Source organism: Rhea americana, unplaced genomic scaffold, assembly GCF_003343005.1.
Source record: "Rhea americana isolate MKP2758 unplaced genomic scaffold, rheAme1 scaffold_175, whole genome shotgun sequence".
In the NCBI taxonomy this organism is placed as follows: Eukaryota; Metazoa; Chordata; class Aves; order Rheiformes; family Rheidae; genus Rhea; species Rhea americana.
Window position 1 is genome coordinate 1,094,240 of NW_028185872.1, and position 13,281 is coordinate 1,107,520.

Here is a 13,281-nt window from a genome sequence, read left to right on the forward strand (position 1 = left end):
TGCGGCCTGCGCCGGGAGGCCGCTGCGGGGAGGCCCCGGCCGCGGCCCTGCTCAGSTGCGGGCGCCCCGCTGGTGCTCCGTCGCCAGCAGCCGCGGGTCGCCGCCCTGTGCGGTTGCTGGCAGGTAACTCGTATTTTATCGTAACGCTGCAGGTAATCGGTAGCTCCGGCTGTAGCGTCTGGCGTGTGAGGTCGATGCTGCGAGGCCTGTGGTTTGCTGCAAGTCTGTATGGCCTGAGAGTCTCCCTATGTTACAGTTTTACAGTCTATGTTATACTGCAGCTCACGTCTTCCAGTGCCCCTCAAAATCCTCAGCGGCTCTTAGAGCTCAGCAGAAAAGATCCACAACAACTAGAGGAAAAAAATTGTGTTTCCACCGAAGCCTAAGACTGAATGTGTGCCAGCCTCAGCTAACCCCTCAACCCGAAGAGCTCTTTCCTGTAATAAAGAATCTGTATGCAGAAATAGCAGCTGTGTCTCAAAGCACCACATGGATAAATCTTCTCATTCTCTTGTGTGTTGGGGCTTGTAGATTGTTTTTCATGGCTCTCTCTAAAGCAGTAGAACAGATTGTGATAGGTGGCACAGCCGTTCAAGTGAGCTCAGCATCAGAAGGTAAGGAAGGTAGGAGAATTCTTTTGTGTGTGTTACAGACTTCAGAACTCAGCTGTTTTCACGAAGCAGGCACCTCACATGTTCTGTCTCTTTGTGAGATTGGTGCATCTGGCAGTGAACTGTTGAGTTGTTTTTACTGAAACTTTGAGAACTGCTGAATTAAATACAGATCCTGAAGGAGAGCTGGAACTTATCCAGAAAAGTGCTGAAGAAGTCACCTAGTGATGTTTTAGTCTAGCACAGAGCTTCTCTTCAAGCTCACACATCTCTCTTTAGAGAGAGATGGTTTTGACTTGAGCTTTTTGAGCAATAGAAAATTCATCACATCCCTGGCTGAGTTGTTTTAGCAGGTAACAAGACTGTAGGTAGCTATTCCAATCTTGATTGGGAAGAGGCAGTTGAAGATGGCACTGCATCCTGCTGTTCCTCAGTTCCTAGCTGGCATTCACCAACCAGTAGTCCTGTCACTACTGTGAACATTGCTTTGGGCAAAACCTTCCACATTCTGGTACAGTTAGCAGAACTTGCTCAGCTGACTCCTACGTGAAGCAGGATGAGGAGCACATGCAGGCTATTGCTCCAGCAAAAACATGGGCTAGTTGTTTGGGTTGACAGCTTGTGACAAAGACCTAGGAGTAGTAATGTCATTAGCTGGTTACAGCTGCCTGCAGCATCGACATCTGTCTTATGGTTTGAGAGCATGTTCCCAACTAGCCCATGTTTTCCATCGCACCTCCTGCTTGAGTTGCTTTTAACTCTTGTGGGAATCTGGAATGAATCTGCTCCAACTGAATGTTAGCTTAGTAAAACATAAGTAGTTTTTTGGTTGGAGCTGAGTGCCCTCAGGCACTGTGTGAATGGCCAGGAGCTGTGAGCCCAGAGCAGGAAAAGCTGATTGTGATACTGCATTTACGCTCTTAACGTGGGCTGATGTCCAAGCCTCTTCCTTACCTCCTGTTTCTCTTTGGCTGCAGGAGTAACTGGAAAAAAGACAAGCTCTCCAGGCTTGTAAAAGGARGAGTGGGAGAGGGGAAACCTCCTTTTGATCTGTGCACGGTGTGGTGTTTTTGTAGTGCCGTGCTTGTTTAGTGCTTTGCCCAGTTGCACTGGATCCTGTGAAATTATCCGTGTGCCTGGTGATATTACTGCATTCAGCTCRCTCGTGGCCTTGTTGCTTCTGCTGTTCAGCCTGTTGTGTCTGTATCTGCTTCAGCTATCCCAGCACCCTGGATGTAGTGGTCATTTGTAACTGAAAGCTTCATGATACTGTGTGGTTCTGCGATTCTCCTTAGAGAGACTGCAAYCTCTTGGTGTTTGTAATATCATTTAGCTCATTTTCTCCCTTCCTAGAGGAAGGGGAAGYGTATCTGGCAGTCAGATGTCATTGACAGGTTGAATTGAGGGGCTGACTCGGATTTTGGCAGGACAAAAATCTGTCGCTGCACAGCTGGTGTTATGTACTGGTTGGGATAGCAGCACTTTGTCCCTTTGACTGTGTGATCTGTTTGCAGTTCACTTGCTTGTTGCCTTAGTTTTCTTGACCACGTGAGTGGTTCTGGATCTGGCCAAGTGCTTGTGGAACTACTTTAGTCTTTGGGTGAAAGTAACTGAAGAGACCTATTTCTAGAAGTKGCTTTCATTTAAAGAGCCTTGTAAAGCCACTGTTCTCACTCTTTAAAATGTAGATGCTGTGTGTGCCCACACAATCAATCATTCTTATGATGACTTTGTGAAGGCTCTAAGTGGCTGGGATGATACAGAGAGGTGGTGCTGCAGTGTGACTGGGGTGAGCTTCTGTGTGAAGTAGTCCTGGTTTTGATCACGGAGGGCAGAGCAGATGGCTGCGTACACAAGGAACAAACATGGTAACAAGTAGGTAATGCAGCATGTTTTAGTGTGTGGGGGCGAAGTGCAAAGCCTGATGGCCTCATTTGCATCATTTCAGCTACTCTGAGGACAGATGAAATCTGTTTATACTGCAGCTGCTCTTTTCATTCCCATGACTGGGAAGAATCATTCAACAGATTTTGTTTCTCTTGCTCTTTTTCATGTGGAAGTGGCAAAACCCAAGTCTCCAGAGGACTTGTACAATCACTTCTTAATTCATCATGTTYCGTATTACGAGACTGAGTAGCAAATCCTCTGCCTCTCACCACAGGGCCTTGCAAAACCCAAGCACAGATAAGGGCAAAGCTTCAGCAGGGGTTTCATTTGCAGACAGCTACAAAAGTGTCAAAATAGTTTGGGATGCATAAATAATGGTTTGTGTGTCTTGGGAATTCCTTGCACATGACTGATTGTGCTTKGGCTGTATCTGGAAGCATGCATGTATATTATCACCTTGCAGAAACACAGGGATATCTGCAGGAATTTTAATGTCAGAGACCACCAGAGAACATAGCTCCTTTACTGCTGGGCAGAGGCCTGGCTGCCCTCTGCACAGATTCTTTAAAATAATGCTGTTAAACATGATCTGAAGCGAGTGCTACAGCGATTAAAAGTGGTAGGTACTGTGTAAAGTTGATGTATTAATTGTGGGTTTTTTCTTTCCCTTCTTCAGGTATTTCCCAGCCAAGATCCACTGGACAGAGCAGACTTCAATGCTGTGGAATATATTAATACTCTCTTTCCCACTGAGCAAGTAAGTAGTGCTCATAGTACTGTCCTCCCCTCGATGTGAGGGGTAAGTTGATGGTAAATGACAGAGGACATGCTTAAACCTGTATCCAAATCTCTTCTTCTAAACAGCAGCGCGAGTAGCAAGTTTATAGTAATAATCACTTCTTATATTTGCATTTGGTGAGATTCACTGTCATTATACAGACTCTATAGCCAGAGTTTTTGCTGGAGTGAAAGTCCTGCCTTGATCTGCAGAAGGAAATTACTTCTATATGAAGGTTTCTCTTGCAATTAATTTCATAAGTTGCTGTGACTCCTGAATGAATCACTGTTGTGAATTTAGCATTGGTGAATTCTCAGGGGTTTCAGCCAAATAAGGCAAGTATTGTATGTGAAATGCCATTAGTCAGCTGTGTTTTAATCCCGTTGTTTCTTTTGAGCTATAAAAAAATGGTTCATGGATACCATTGTGGGGTGGTATCCAACCACAAGTTTGTGAATCCCTAATCAATCCCACAGGCAGTTTTGGACTAAGCAACTGAGGAAGGGAGGAGTTTCTGCAGCTGAAGATTGGGTGTTGTGGGGTAGCTSCTTCACAGGTTTTACTGTGTTTAAGACGTGCTGCAGCACTGGATTCTGGCTTCAGCTGTTCCTGTTCAGCTTGCTGGTGGTGCTGATTTGTGTTTTTTTCCCCTTTGCCAGGGGGGAGTTGTCTGCTCCCCTGTGCAGCTCCRACAGCAGCTAGGCCTCCTCTACCCTGGTGTGGTGGGATTCCAGGTTCTGTGGGAGGGTCCCTCTTGCCATTGCCTGCTAGAGGTCACAGTCACCATGGCATTTAGGGAGCAATTCCTGCTGGCTGAGGCAGAGCCCAGGCAGTGAAGGAGGAGAGGAGAGGAGGGCTGCACCCTGCTTGCTGAAGGGGAACTGGGGAGCCTCTGAGACCYGCAGCCTGTACATTATGTGACCCGAAGGGTGGCTAAGATGCCCTGTGTCTCAGTTCCTGTGTTAGTAAAGTAGGTGTTATTACACTCCTTGTGAAGTGCCATGCCTGAGAATGTGTTAGGTATCACAGCTGTAGCTGTGATGTATCACAGCTGCAGAAAAGTTTTATGCCTTTAAATTCTGTTTTTTGTATTGTAGTCTTTGGCAAACATCGATGAAGTCGTGAACAAAATCAGATTGAAAATAAGGTAAATTCTTTTCCATTTCATTGCATTTCAGATGTGGAGCAGTCAGGTTGTCACCTAAGGCTTCTTTATATATAGTTTAGCTATAGTATAGAAACTATCTATAATCTGAAATAATTTGCTTGGAAGATGTGAATAGGTTTAAGCTCAAATGTAATAGAGTGGGGGAAAAGATGAAAATATCTCACTAATTTTTTTTTCTTGCTTTTTCCCAGCTGTGTAGTAATTTCCTTCAGGGATCTTGTGGTGGGTTGTAAAGTAGAGTTTTTGAAAGGTTATGAATTAAGAATCAGCAAGTATCACATTTTAGTACAGTTTGAAAGCTGAGAAAATAACAAAAAAAGAAAAATCCTGAGTAAACTATCAGGAAACAGATCACTTGCTTGTGAGGTCAAATTAGCARTTTTTATTGTCACTTTTGGTACTATGAGTATAAAGTAAAAGTGTGAGTGCACAGGAAATACTTGCATTGTCTGTGCAGTCTGGCATTGCCAACCTGAAAACACTGAGAAGTGTTGTAATATATGAAAAGAAGTGGAGTTTGATGAGGAAAAGCTGAAGGTATTGGCTAAYGGAAGAGAAATGCAAGAAGCCTTGATTAAATTAAGAAATAAAATTCTATTTTTGGAGCAAGACTTTTAAATTAGGTATTGATATCCTGGAGAGAGAGAGAAATGTGAGTCTAGTGTTGGTAGCACCAGCTTTTTTTTTATTTGGTCTTTTTAGCTCTCAAGATTCCTACAAACTGCTTGAGTCATGCATATAGAGAATGAGTTTGACATTATAGATTCTCTTCTTCAGGAGGCTGGATGACAACATTCGAACAGTAGTGAGAGGACAAACCAATGTGGGACAGGATGGCAGGCAGGTATGTGCATCTCATCCCGGTACATGCCAGAGGTTCTCATCTTGTGCTACTAAACTGAGAAAAGGCTCTGGCAGGCAGGAACCTGYTGTCATCGTTACAGAGGTGTTTCTRCYGTCTCTTGCCTTGACTCTGTGAGCTGCTCACTGAACAGCTGTTCTGACATGCTTTCTGATCACTCTGCAAAGAGAAGTGAATGAGAAATTGATTTAAAAATCTGAAGCAGAAACAGGAGGCTTGCAATTGCGCCACTGTGAAGCTAATCACAAATGAACAGGAGTAAATAGATGCAAGCATATTTCCTATTGAGTAAGGATCAGTAAAAGGATATTTAGCCTTTTAACTAGGTCATTTACTGAAATATCCTGCGTCATTAGTGACTAAGCCTGATTGCTGAATGATTCATGCAAGATGAACTGGCAGTCAGTAATCAGGTTTTCATTTGTATTTTGCTTGATGGATGTGTGCTCAGAGTACAGTATTGAACATCATGGCCGTGGCCACTATTTGTGGACACTGATCTTGGTCTGTGCCTAATCTGATGTTGAGACATCACCTGATGCAGCAGTTTCCTGCATCTGTTCTGTTTTAGACCAGGAACATCAATGGCTTGAGCTGTTAATCCTGCTGCTTTCTTCAGGACCAACAGTGATCTATCTTTTTATGCTAGATTTAAGAATGGGTTGCTGGGAAGGGATGATCATTCCCTTACCAGCAAAACTGCCTGCGTTTTCCAGTTTTTGCTGCGGTAGYGATCAGTATAGCTGTTCTTCCTCAGTCTCACAATTTTTCATGCATGTTGTGTAAAAAGAATTTCAGTGCAATCTGGACATAGAGAACAGAGAACAGAAAAAGGACAGATTAAAACGTTCATAGTTGGCTGACTTCCAACAGACTTATTTCTGCAGTCTTGTACTCACAAAGATATAGAGAGTTTATTTTACTGGAGGAGAATGTTGCGTCTAGGGCTAGGAAAAAAAAAACAAACAGCTTTTCATTTCTAATCTTAACTCTGCCAAAGGGTCTGTGGCCTTCAGTGATTTTTTTTCCACTTACCTATGCCTTGATATTGCTGTTGAAAATGTGGGTTGCTTACTTCTCCCTGCAGAACTAGTTTAGTGTTTGTGTAGTTCACCAAGTACTGCTCCTAAGCTGGGGATGTGTTTGGGATACAGCGTAAGGCAGGGCAGGTTGGCTGCYCCTACCCAAGAGTAGTGCTGCCTGCGGTCACTGTGCAGGGATGAGAAGTTGGGTGGGGAGGCAGTTACTGAGACTGAGGCAGAAGTGGAAACTAGTGCAGTACTTGGAGGGGGAGAGTTTGGATATGATTGGTGGTGCTCTTGTAGCCTTTTGGGCRTGTACAAGGGTGACAAGTTTAGAGAAGACTGCAAAAAGGAGGGAACAAGAAGAGCTGTAGGTGAGAAYTGCCCCATGTTTCTTCAGGGCCTGCTGATTGGAGACATGAACGTGGTGAGAGAGGTAAAAGAAGCAGTGCTGTATTCAGCTGGGCTTGCAGGGTAATGAAAGTGCTTGTGTACTATGGAAATTCAGCAAGCGCTGGTTAGAGCTGTGCTTTCTCACTGTATTCCCTTTGAAGTTCTCCAYAGCATGTGGAGATGGTTTTGGACAGTATCCTTCTCTGAAGTGCTGCAGAGGCAGATCTTTGTACAGGCCTTCATTTAGTCTGGCTATAAAGGAACCAATTGAAATTTTGTCCAAGTTAATCCTTTAAACATGCRTGTGTGTGGTGTCTGTGTAGGATGCCTTTCAAGTGGTCTGGAACTGCAGTTAATCACAAGCACTGCTGTACTTAGTTGCAAATGCTCATATTTTTTTTTCCTCGCTTTGCTGTGTAAGGTAGAAGTGCAGTTTAAAARAAAGACTCCAAAACCTGCAGATGCAGAGTGCTCTAAGGTCGGGCAGCCTCCCAGAGGCATGACAAATTTTTTCCACTTTCAGACTTCCTCAAATACTGTAGTCATTTGGTTATTGAGAATGTTAGTTCTCCACTAAAAAGTTGTTCATATTTGAAATGCTGTGGACCTTTTGAGCATTTCTAATCCAAGTCCTCAATTTCATTCATGTGTGGGTTTCATACTGAACTGCTGGAACAGGACTGTTAGTGGCAGGACTTAGGAAACCATGCGTCAGGGTTTAAAGTGACAAAGGAGTGTCAGTAACTTCAGGCCTGAGATGTTAGCAGGCTGGATGGACTGGCAGCAGAACAGGTTGTCTTACAGCATCGGGGCATGCTTACRTAGCATTTTAGTTTAAGGTGGCATTTTTTTCTCTGGCTCTGAAGAACCCAGCAGGAAAACTTGGAAACAATTGCTGTCTCAGTGGTACTCTCTTAATTCATCATACATGCTACCTGGGGGAAGTGAGAGAGCCTTTAATCACACAACAGCCCTGTTAATAGCAGATTGTGGGGGTGAAAACCTTGCTCTCTAGCACCTGCCACCTSTTCCTGTGCTGAAGAGTGCCTTTGTTCTACCAACATGTGTCACTGGAATCAAGGACACTTAGAAATGTTAAGTTTTATGATGTGAGAGGCCTCTCTTCCCACACTTGAAGAGGAAGGGTTTCATTTCCCAGTGCATGATAAGAATTTGCTACAAAATGCCTAAAAGCAAGGGGTCYTTAAGAAAAGCAGATCCTTTGCTAGGAATGGAGTCTGTTATTGTAAGGATGTTTTTTTTGTAACAGCAGTAAACATTGCAAAAGCAATGCCAATCTTTCCCTACCTTTTCTGGTAGTAGTTTGKAGTTTAGTCCTATGATAAATACCTTCCCCAGAGTCCACTTTATTTAATTCATACCTAGCTAGTTCCTTGTAACCTTTTTCAGGCTTTTTTTTTTTCCTCATGAGTGATCCATCTGAGGAGCTGCTGTGTCCCTTTCATTTGTTCCCCTAATATCTTCCATGCTTTCTTCTCTCTGTTCTTAAAACCTGGACTGTTGCTGGCTGTCCTGAACAGGGCCTGTCTGAAAGGACTTTCCTTGCTCTGCAGGGTCTTSTTCTAATGGCTCTGCTGTCTTGTCAGGATAGAGCTGCAGCTGTGACCTTTCTGTTGTGGGGGAGCGCACACAGATTCTCTTTTCAACTCTTTTATCTTTGTTAAATCTATAGGAAATCAGTAGTTCCAAGACCCATACTTCCCTGCGAAATACGAGTGAAGCATACACAGGGATAGACAGTGTGATCCTGTGTTTTCCTTTCCCTTAGGAAGCCCACGTGGAAGTTTGCATTTTGTTGTATTTACCAGAGCTGCAAACCACCATTGACTAATAAAGGAGTTGGCAATCAGCTGTTGTGATAGGTTTGCAAAAAAGTTTCAAAACCACCACAGCAAAAAATTTAAACTTTAGATACTTTCCCCCTGTATAGTGGTTTCTTACCATGGGAGATCTCTAGCCTGTAGTATGTGTTACTCACAATGGACTAGCTTTTGAAAAAGCCATTCCTATCTTGTAGTGTATTTGCATCTCTCAATATACTGAGACCCAGGAACAGCTATGTAAGTCTGTCCTGAAAGTGTGCCCTCTAAAAAGGAAATAGGAACTCAGTTGCAACTGCTTGAATTTCGGTGGGAGCTCAGGATGCTGTGTAAATACTGTAAGATTGGACCTTGGAGTTTTCCAAAAGACTTCTCCTTTAGTCACATACTTTCCCAACAGCATACAGTGCAAACAGAAATCAGTGTTAACCAGAATTGCCTGGCTGTGTGGTATCAGAGCTAGAAGAGCTGTTCTTGTTTCTTAAAAATATATATATCATTTATTCTCCGTACATCCTTTCAGTCTTTGACTTCCCTCTTAAAGAAACATAAACTTTGCATGCAGTGGTAAATAAAAGTTTTTATGTAAGTTGAAGCAAGCCAGGTGAGGGTCCCTGCTGAGGTTCGCTCGTTTTACCCGTACCTCCTTTGGGTGTGCTGGGTAGAGGCAGGGTTGTGGACGTGGGTGGCTGCTGCCTCTCCTGTCCTTGTGCGCGAGACCGTAACGTGCACTGTGGCGGGGGGAGAAGCTGATTTGGGAGCTTCGGCCTTGTCTGTTCCCATCTCCTGCCAGCTTCAATTACTGGGCAGGAGAGCGGGAATCTGAKGCAGGCTGTTGGTTAAAGCGAGCGCCGGGGCCTGGGAGTTATCATCAACTAAGCTTTTTTGATAGTCTATTTGGCAAGCAGTGATGCCAGGCAGGTGTCTGGAAGATGAACTTAAGGCTATTCGGCTTTGAACAGATTTCTAGGCCTCTGAGGAAGGGATGATTTGACAGGAGRGCCCACCAAGGTGGGCTCCCCTCGTGCTGAGGAGCAGTAGTGCTTCAGTCGGCCTCCCTGAGAGCTGCACCTCCCAAAGCTGCCGGGAGAGGGGGGCCCAGCCTCGGTTTTGAGATCAGGATAACAAACAGCCTCTTTTGCTGTTAACCGATGGCAAGGGAGGAGAGGTGTCTGAGCAGTGCCTCGGGTTGTTCTTGCCGTCAGGCCGGAGGTGAGTTGTAGCTTACAGCTGTGGCAGTGGGCTCCCCGAGCCCCCGCAGGAGAAGGGGCCCCGGGGGGCTGCAGGGTCAGACTCCTAGCTGCAGCTTAGCAGTGATGCTCCCTGCGAGCCGCCCTCCTGTCCAGGCTGGCCGGCAGCGCTCACRCTTGTGCTGTTGAGGGTAGCGTTTTTGTGGTTCGCGTGCGTCAGGACGCTCGAGCAAGTCTGCGTGAGTGYGTGCGCGAGAGGGTTGCGAGAGCAGCTTTCTGTAGTGTATTTTAAGCAGTTTCCCAAATAGTCTTGATCACATACATGTGTACCTATGGAATAGTATTTAGTGGCTGAAAAAGCAGATTCTAAATCTAAATAACTCTTCTGGGGCTGTATTTATTTGATTGACTTTATTTTTAAACAGCACTGAAGACTGGAACACTCCTCTCCATAGCGTGTAGCAGTTCGCAGTTCAAAGCATCTGCCTTTTTGAAACTTTGCCCTAGAATTTCCTCCAAATGCAAAAAGCCTTAAAATAATCTGGCTCATTTGGCTTCCCCTTCCTGATGCGATATTTCTGTAAAGTGTGTAGACAATACTGTTAACTTCAGAAATTATCTCACTAATGATCCTTTTCTGGGAGGAAACAACAGTCGTGGGTGGAACATTCCACTGCAGGGTGTAACAAAACTTTCCTTGGGAGTCCCAGACTGGGGCTATTTCTGCTGCCTCGGGAGAGGCTGGGAATGCAGAAGCTGCTGTGGTTCACTTGTAACAGTGCGACTTAGGCYGTGCCTGCCTTTTCTGGGGAGCCAGTGCTCTCTGATTTTTTTTTTCCTTTGTAAAGTTTTTCTCGAATCTGCTGCTGAACTGGAGTCTGGACTGACGTTGCTATGAGCTGTAGTCCAGTTGCACCATGCTTTCCTCTCTGCCCTACAGTGTAGGATAAAACGTTCCCATAGATTTTTCCACTGAGCATTTAATGCACTCTGTGCATTTTTATTTGTCACTCTTCAGTTCTGTTTATTGCCAAACCTTCTACATGGACTGGCTATATTTTTTCTGACAGTTGCTGACATGCCTTTGCTGTTTTTGTGGCTGAAGTTACCTCACCTATCAAGCCAAATGTCTTTGTAATAAAGTAGCCTCTGTATTTTCAGGCTATTTTAACCCTTTGCCTCTATCTCTGCAACYTGATTTATCATTTAGTATCTCCTAGTACATTAGGGTTCTGACTTATTTCGTGCTACAACAAAGTGTTAACTAAAAGGAGGAAATGAATGTGTTCTGGACTGGGAAAGCCTTGCGTGTGTCTCATGGCTGAAGACACTGGTCTAATAACTTGGTTTGCTTTGATTGGCTCCCACTGCTTTGCTCTGCTCTCTGAGAACAGTAATATATTTTTTTCTTAAGTACAGGAGTGCAAGAAAAGAGGTGGCAGCTGCTGTGGTTAAAGAATATAAATATATTSTTGCTGCCCAGCCTGAACCCAGCACATCAGTAGAGAGTTTAATTAGCCATCCCTTACCTTGGTAACCATTGCTGTCTTTTCTCRTTGCACATAAAAATAAACATGTCTCGGCCCTGCAGCTGGGGTGAGGCTTAGACGGCGTTCCCTGCCCTGCGTGTGTGCCGCGGCGTCTGGCAGYGTTTAWGCCTGTGGAAGGAGGAGGATGCGTYTGCGTAGAAAAATGTCCACGGGTTATTGGGTTTGACAAGGTCATAGGTGGAAGGATGTGAAATACTTTCTCTTGGCTTTTTTTTTCCCTTTCTTTTGACAGAGATCAGGAAATACTATGTAGAATCGATACAGGGAGGAAGGAGGAGATGAAGATGGATGGTCAGCAGAGGAAGCGAGTGCTACGGGCCCCGCCTGTGGCCGGGAGTGGGATGTGGTGCTGCCCTGCTGCCCGAGTGCCCCCGTAGCTAGCGGTGTCCGTAGCCGCAGCGGGGAGGTCTGCTCTGGCCTCCCTCCTCCCAGCCTCATCAAACGCTGCAGCTGGCAGGCAGCGTCACTGGCGCCAGCGGCTCGTCCTCTCCGCAGCTCCACAAGTGCTGGGTAACAGGCAGTGTCAGCCTGGCCAGCAGAGAGTGTTTTGTGCACTGTTTGCATAAAACATGCTTAAAAAGCAGCACTGTTGCTTCAGCCTTGTCTCCTATCTCCACTTGTTTGTGTGGAGACGGCTGTTTTGGCTACAGGTTAAGATTTAAGTTAAACTGAGGTAGTCAGTGCTTTCAGGTCACCTGCTGTAGACTCTTGGTTTTATTTTTGCATTTATTGAAATGCTGTCTTCCAGGCATCAAATTGCACACTGCTTCCTTGGCTGCAGTGTGTGAGCTGGGCACTTGTGGTTCGCGTGGAAGAGTGTCTACAGTACCTCGAATGCTGGGGCCTCACCTCTGCTGCTGAGGTAGCATTGACTAAGTCTGTGTGGGCAATAGGGCAAGGAAAATTGTGGTAAGATCTCTTAAAAACTAATTAAGCCTAAGGTCTGAAAAGTGTGTGCAGGCATTTCTCTGCCCCAGTCCCTGATGTTGCAGGCACTGTCTCTAAATGATATTCTCTCCTACATGGCTAAATTTTATCTCGTATTTTCTGAGGAGTAGATCATTATTCTGAAATATGAACAGACAAATGTTAGTTTTTTACTTCATGTTTTGAGGTGGGGAGGGTTGAATAGTGTCTTCAGCTGTTTAATTTTATTTGAAAAAAAGGCCATGTCACAGATTCTGTAAGACTTCAGTCCAGTTACTGGAGTCCCATAATATCCTTAAGCTTTTTGTAGCCAATGAATAATAAACAAAAGTTGAGCTGCCAAAATAAATCAAAAGTGAGATTCAGAGACATTCCCCAAGTGAATTATGACAGTTGGATGATGCTCTTCCCATCTAAGAGACACAGGAAGCTTTTTCTAACCTAAAACATGTTTACTGAGAACATTTCAGGTAAATGGCATGCCAAGAAGAAATAGTGCTGTTTAATCTTTTGGCTACTGGCCATTAAAACTGGCATCTGCAACTGTAGAAAGAGGTCAGGCATAACTTTTGCCATCTGCTGCAATGCCCAGTTCAGGGCAGAAGCAAGTCTGAGCTTGACCTTCTCTTGTACTTCTATATTAAAAGGCAGTAAATGTGCTATGTTGCTGTCTCTAGCCTCGGGCTAGAAAATGGATTGCATTTTGTGCTGGCAAAAGGCATGCTTTATTTTTGATGGTGTTAAAAGCACTGCAAGTTGGAGTAAGACTGGGCTGCCCCATAGCCAGTGCTCTTTTGTTTTTGCTGCCAGCAAATCAAGAAGCCCAGCTTGAAAATAGAAATCTTGACAACAGACAGGAGTTTTTGTCATACTACTAATTTTTTTCCTCTCTCCCCCTTTTTTTTTTTGGTGTGTCCATGTGGTAATATTTATTCCAGCTGTGTTGCTTCCATGTCTATGGCTGATGAACTGTCATCATTTCCATTTATAAATCCCTATTTGTGGGCTTCATGATATGGTTGTGCATTTTTTCCTCACCATACTTAGCCTCT

General features: G+C 44.6%; 1 protein-coding gene across 1 annotated transcript in view; it reads left to right on the forward strand.

Annotated features, from left to right (window-relative positions):
• The window catches only part of VPS53 (VPS53 subunit of GARP complex), a 68,699-nt gene that overhangs the window by 1,472 nt on the left and 53,946 nt on the right, over window positions 1-13,281 (forward strand). Inside the window, exons 2-5 of the mRNA XM_085301250.1 lie at window positions 56-123; window positions 3,175-3,255; window positions 4,374-4,423; window positions 5,222-5,288. Of these exons, the coding sequence (XP_085157376.1) occupies window positions 56-123; window positions 3,175-3,255; window positions 4,374-4,423; window positions 5,222-5,288 (266 nt within the window). The remainder of the gene's footprint in view (window positions 1-55; window positions 124-3,174; window positions 3,256-4,373; window positions 4,424-5,221; window positions 5,289-13,281) is intronic.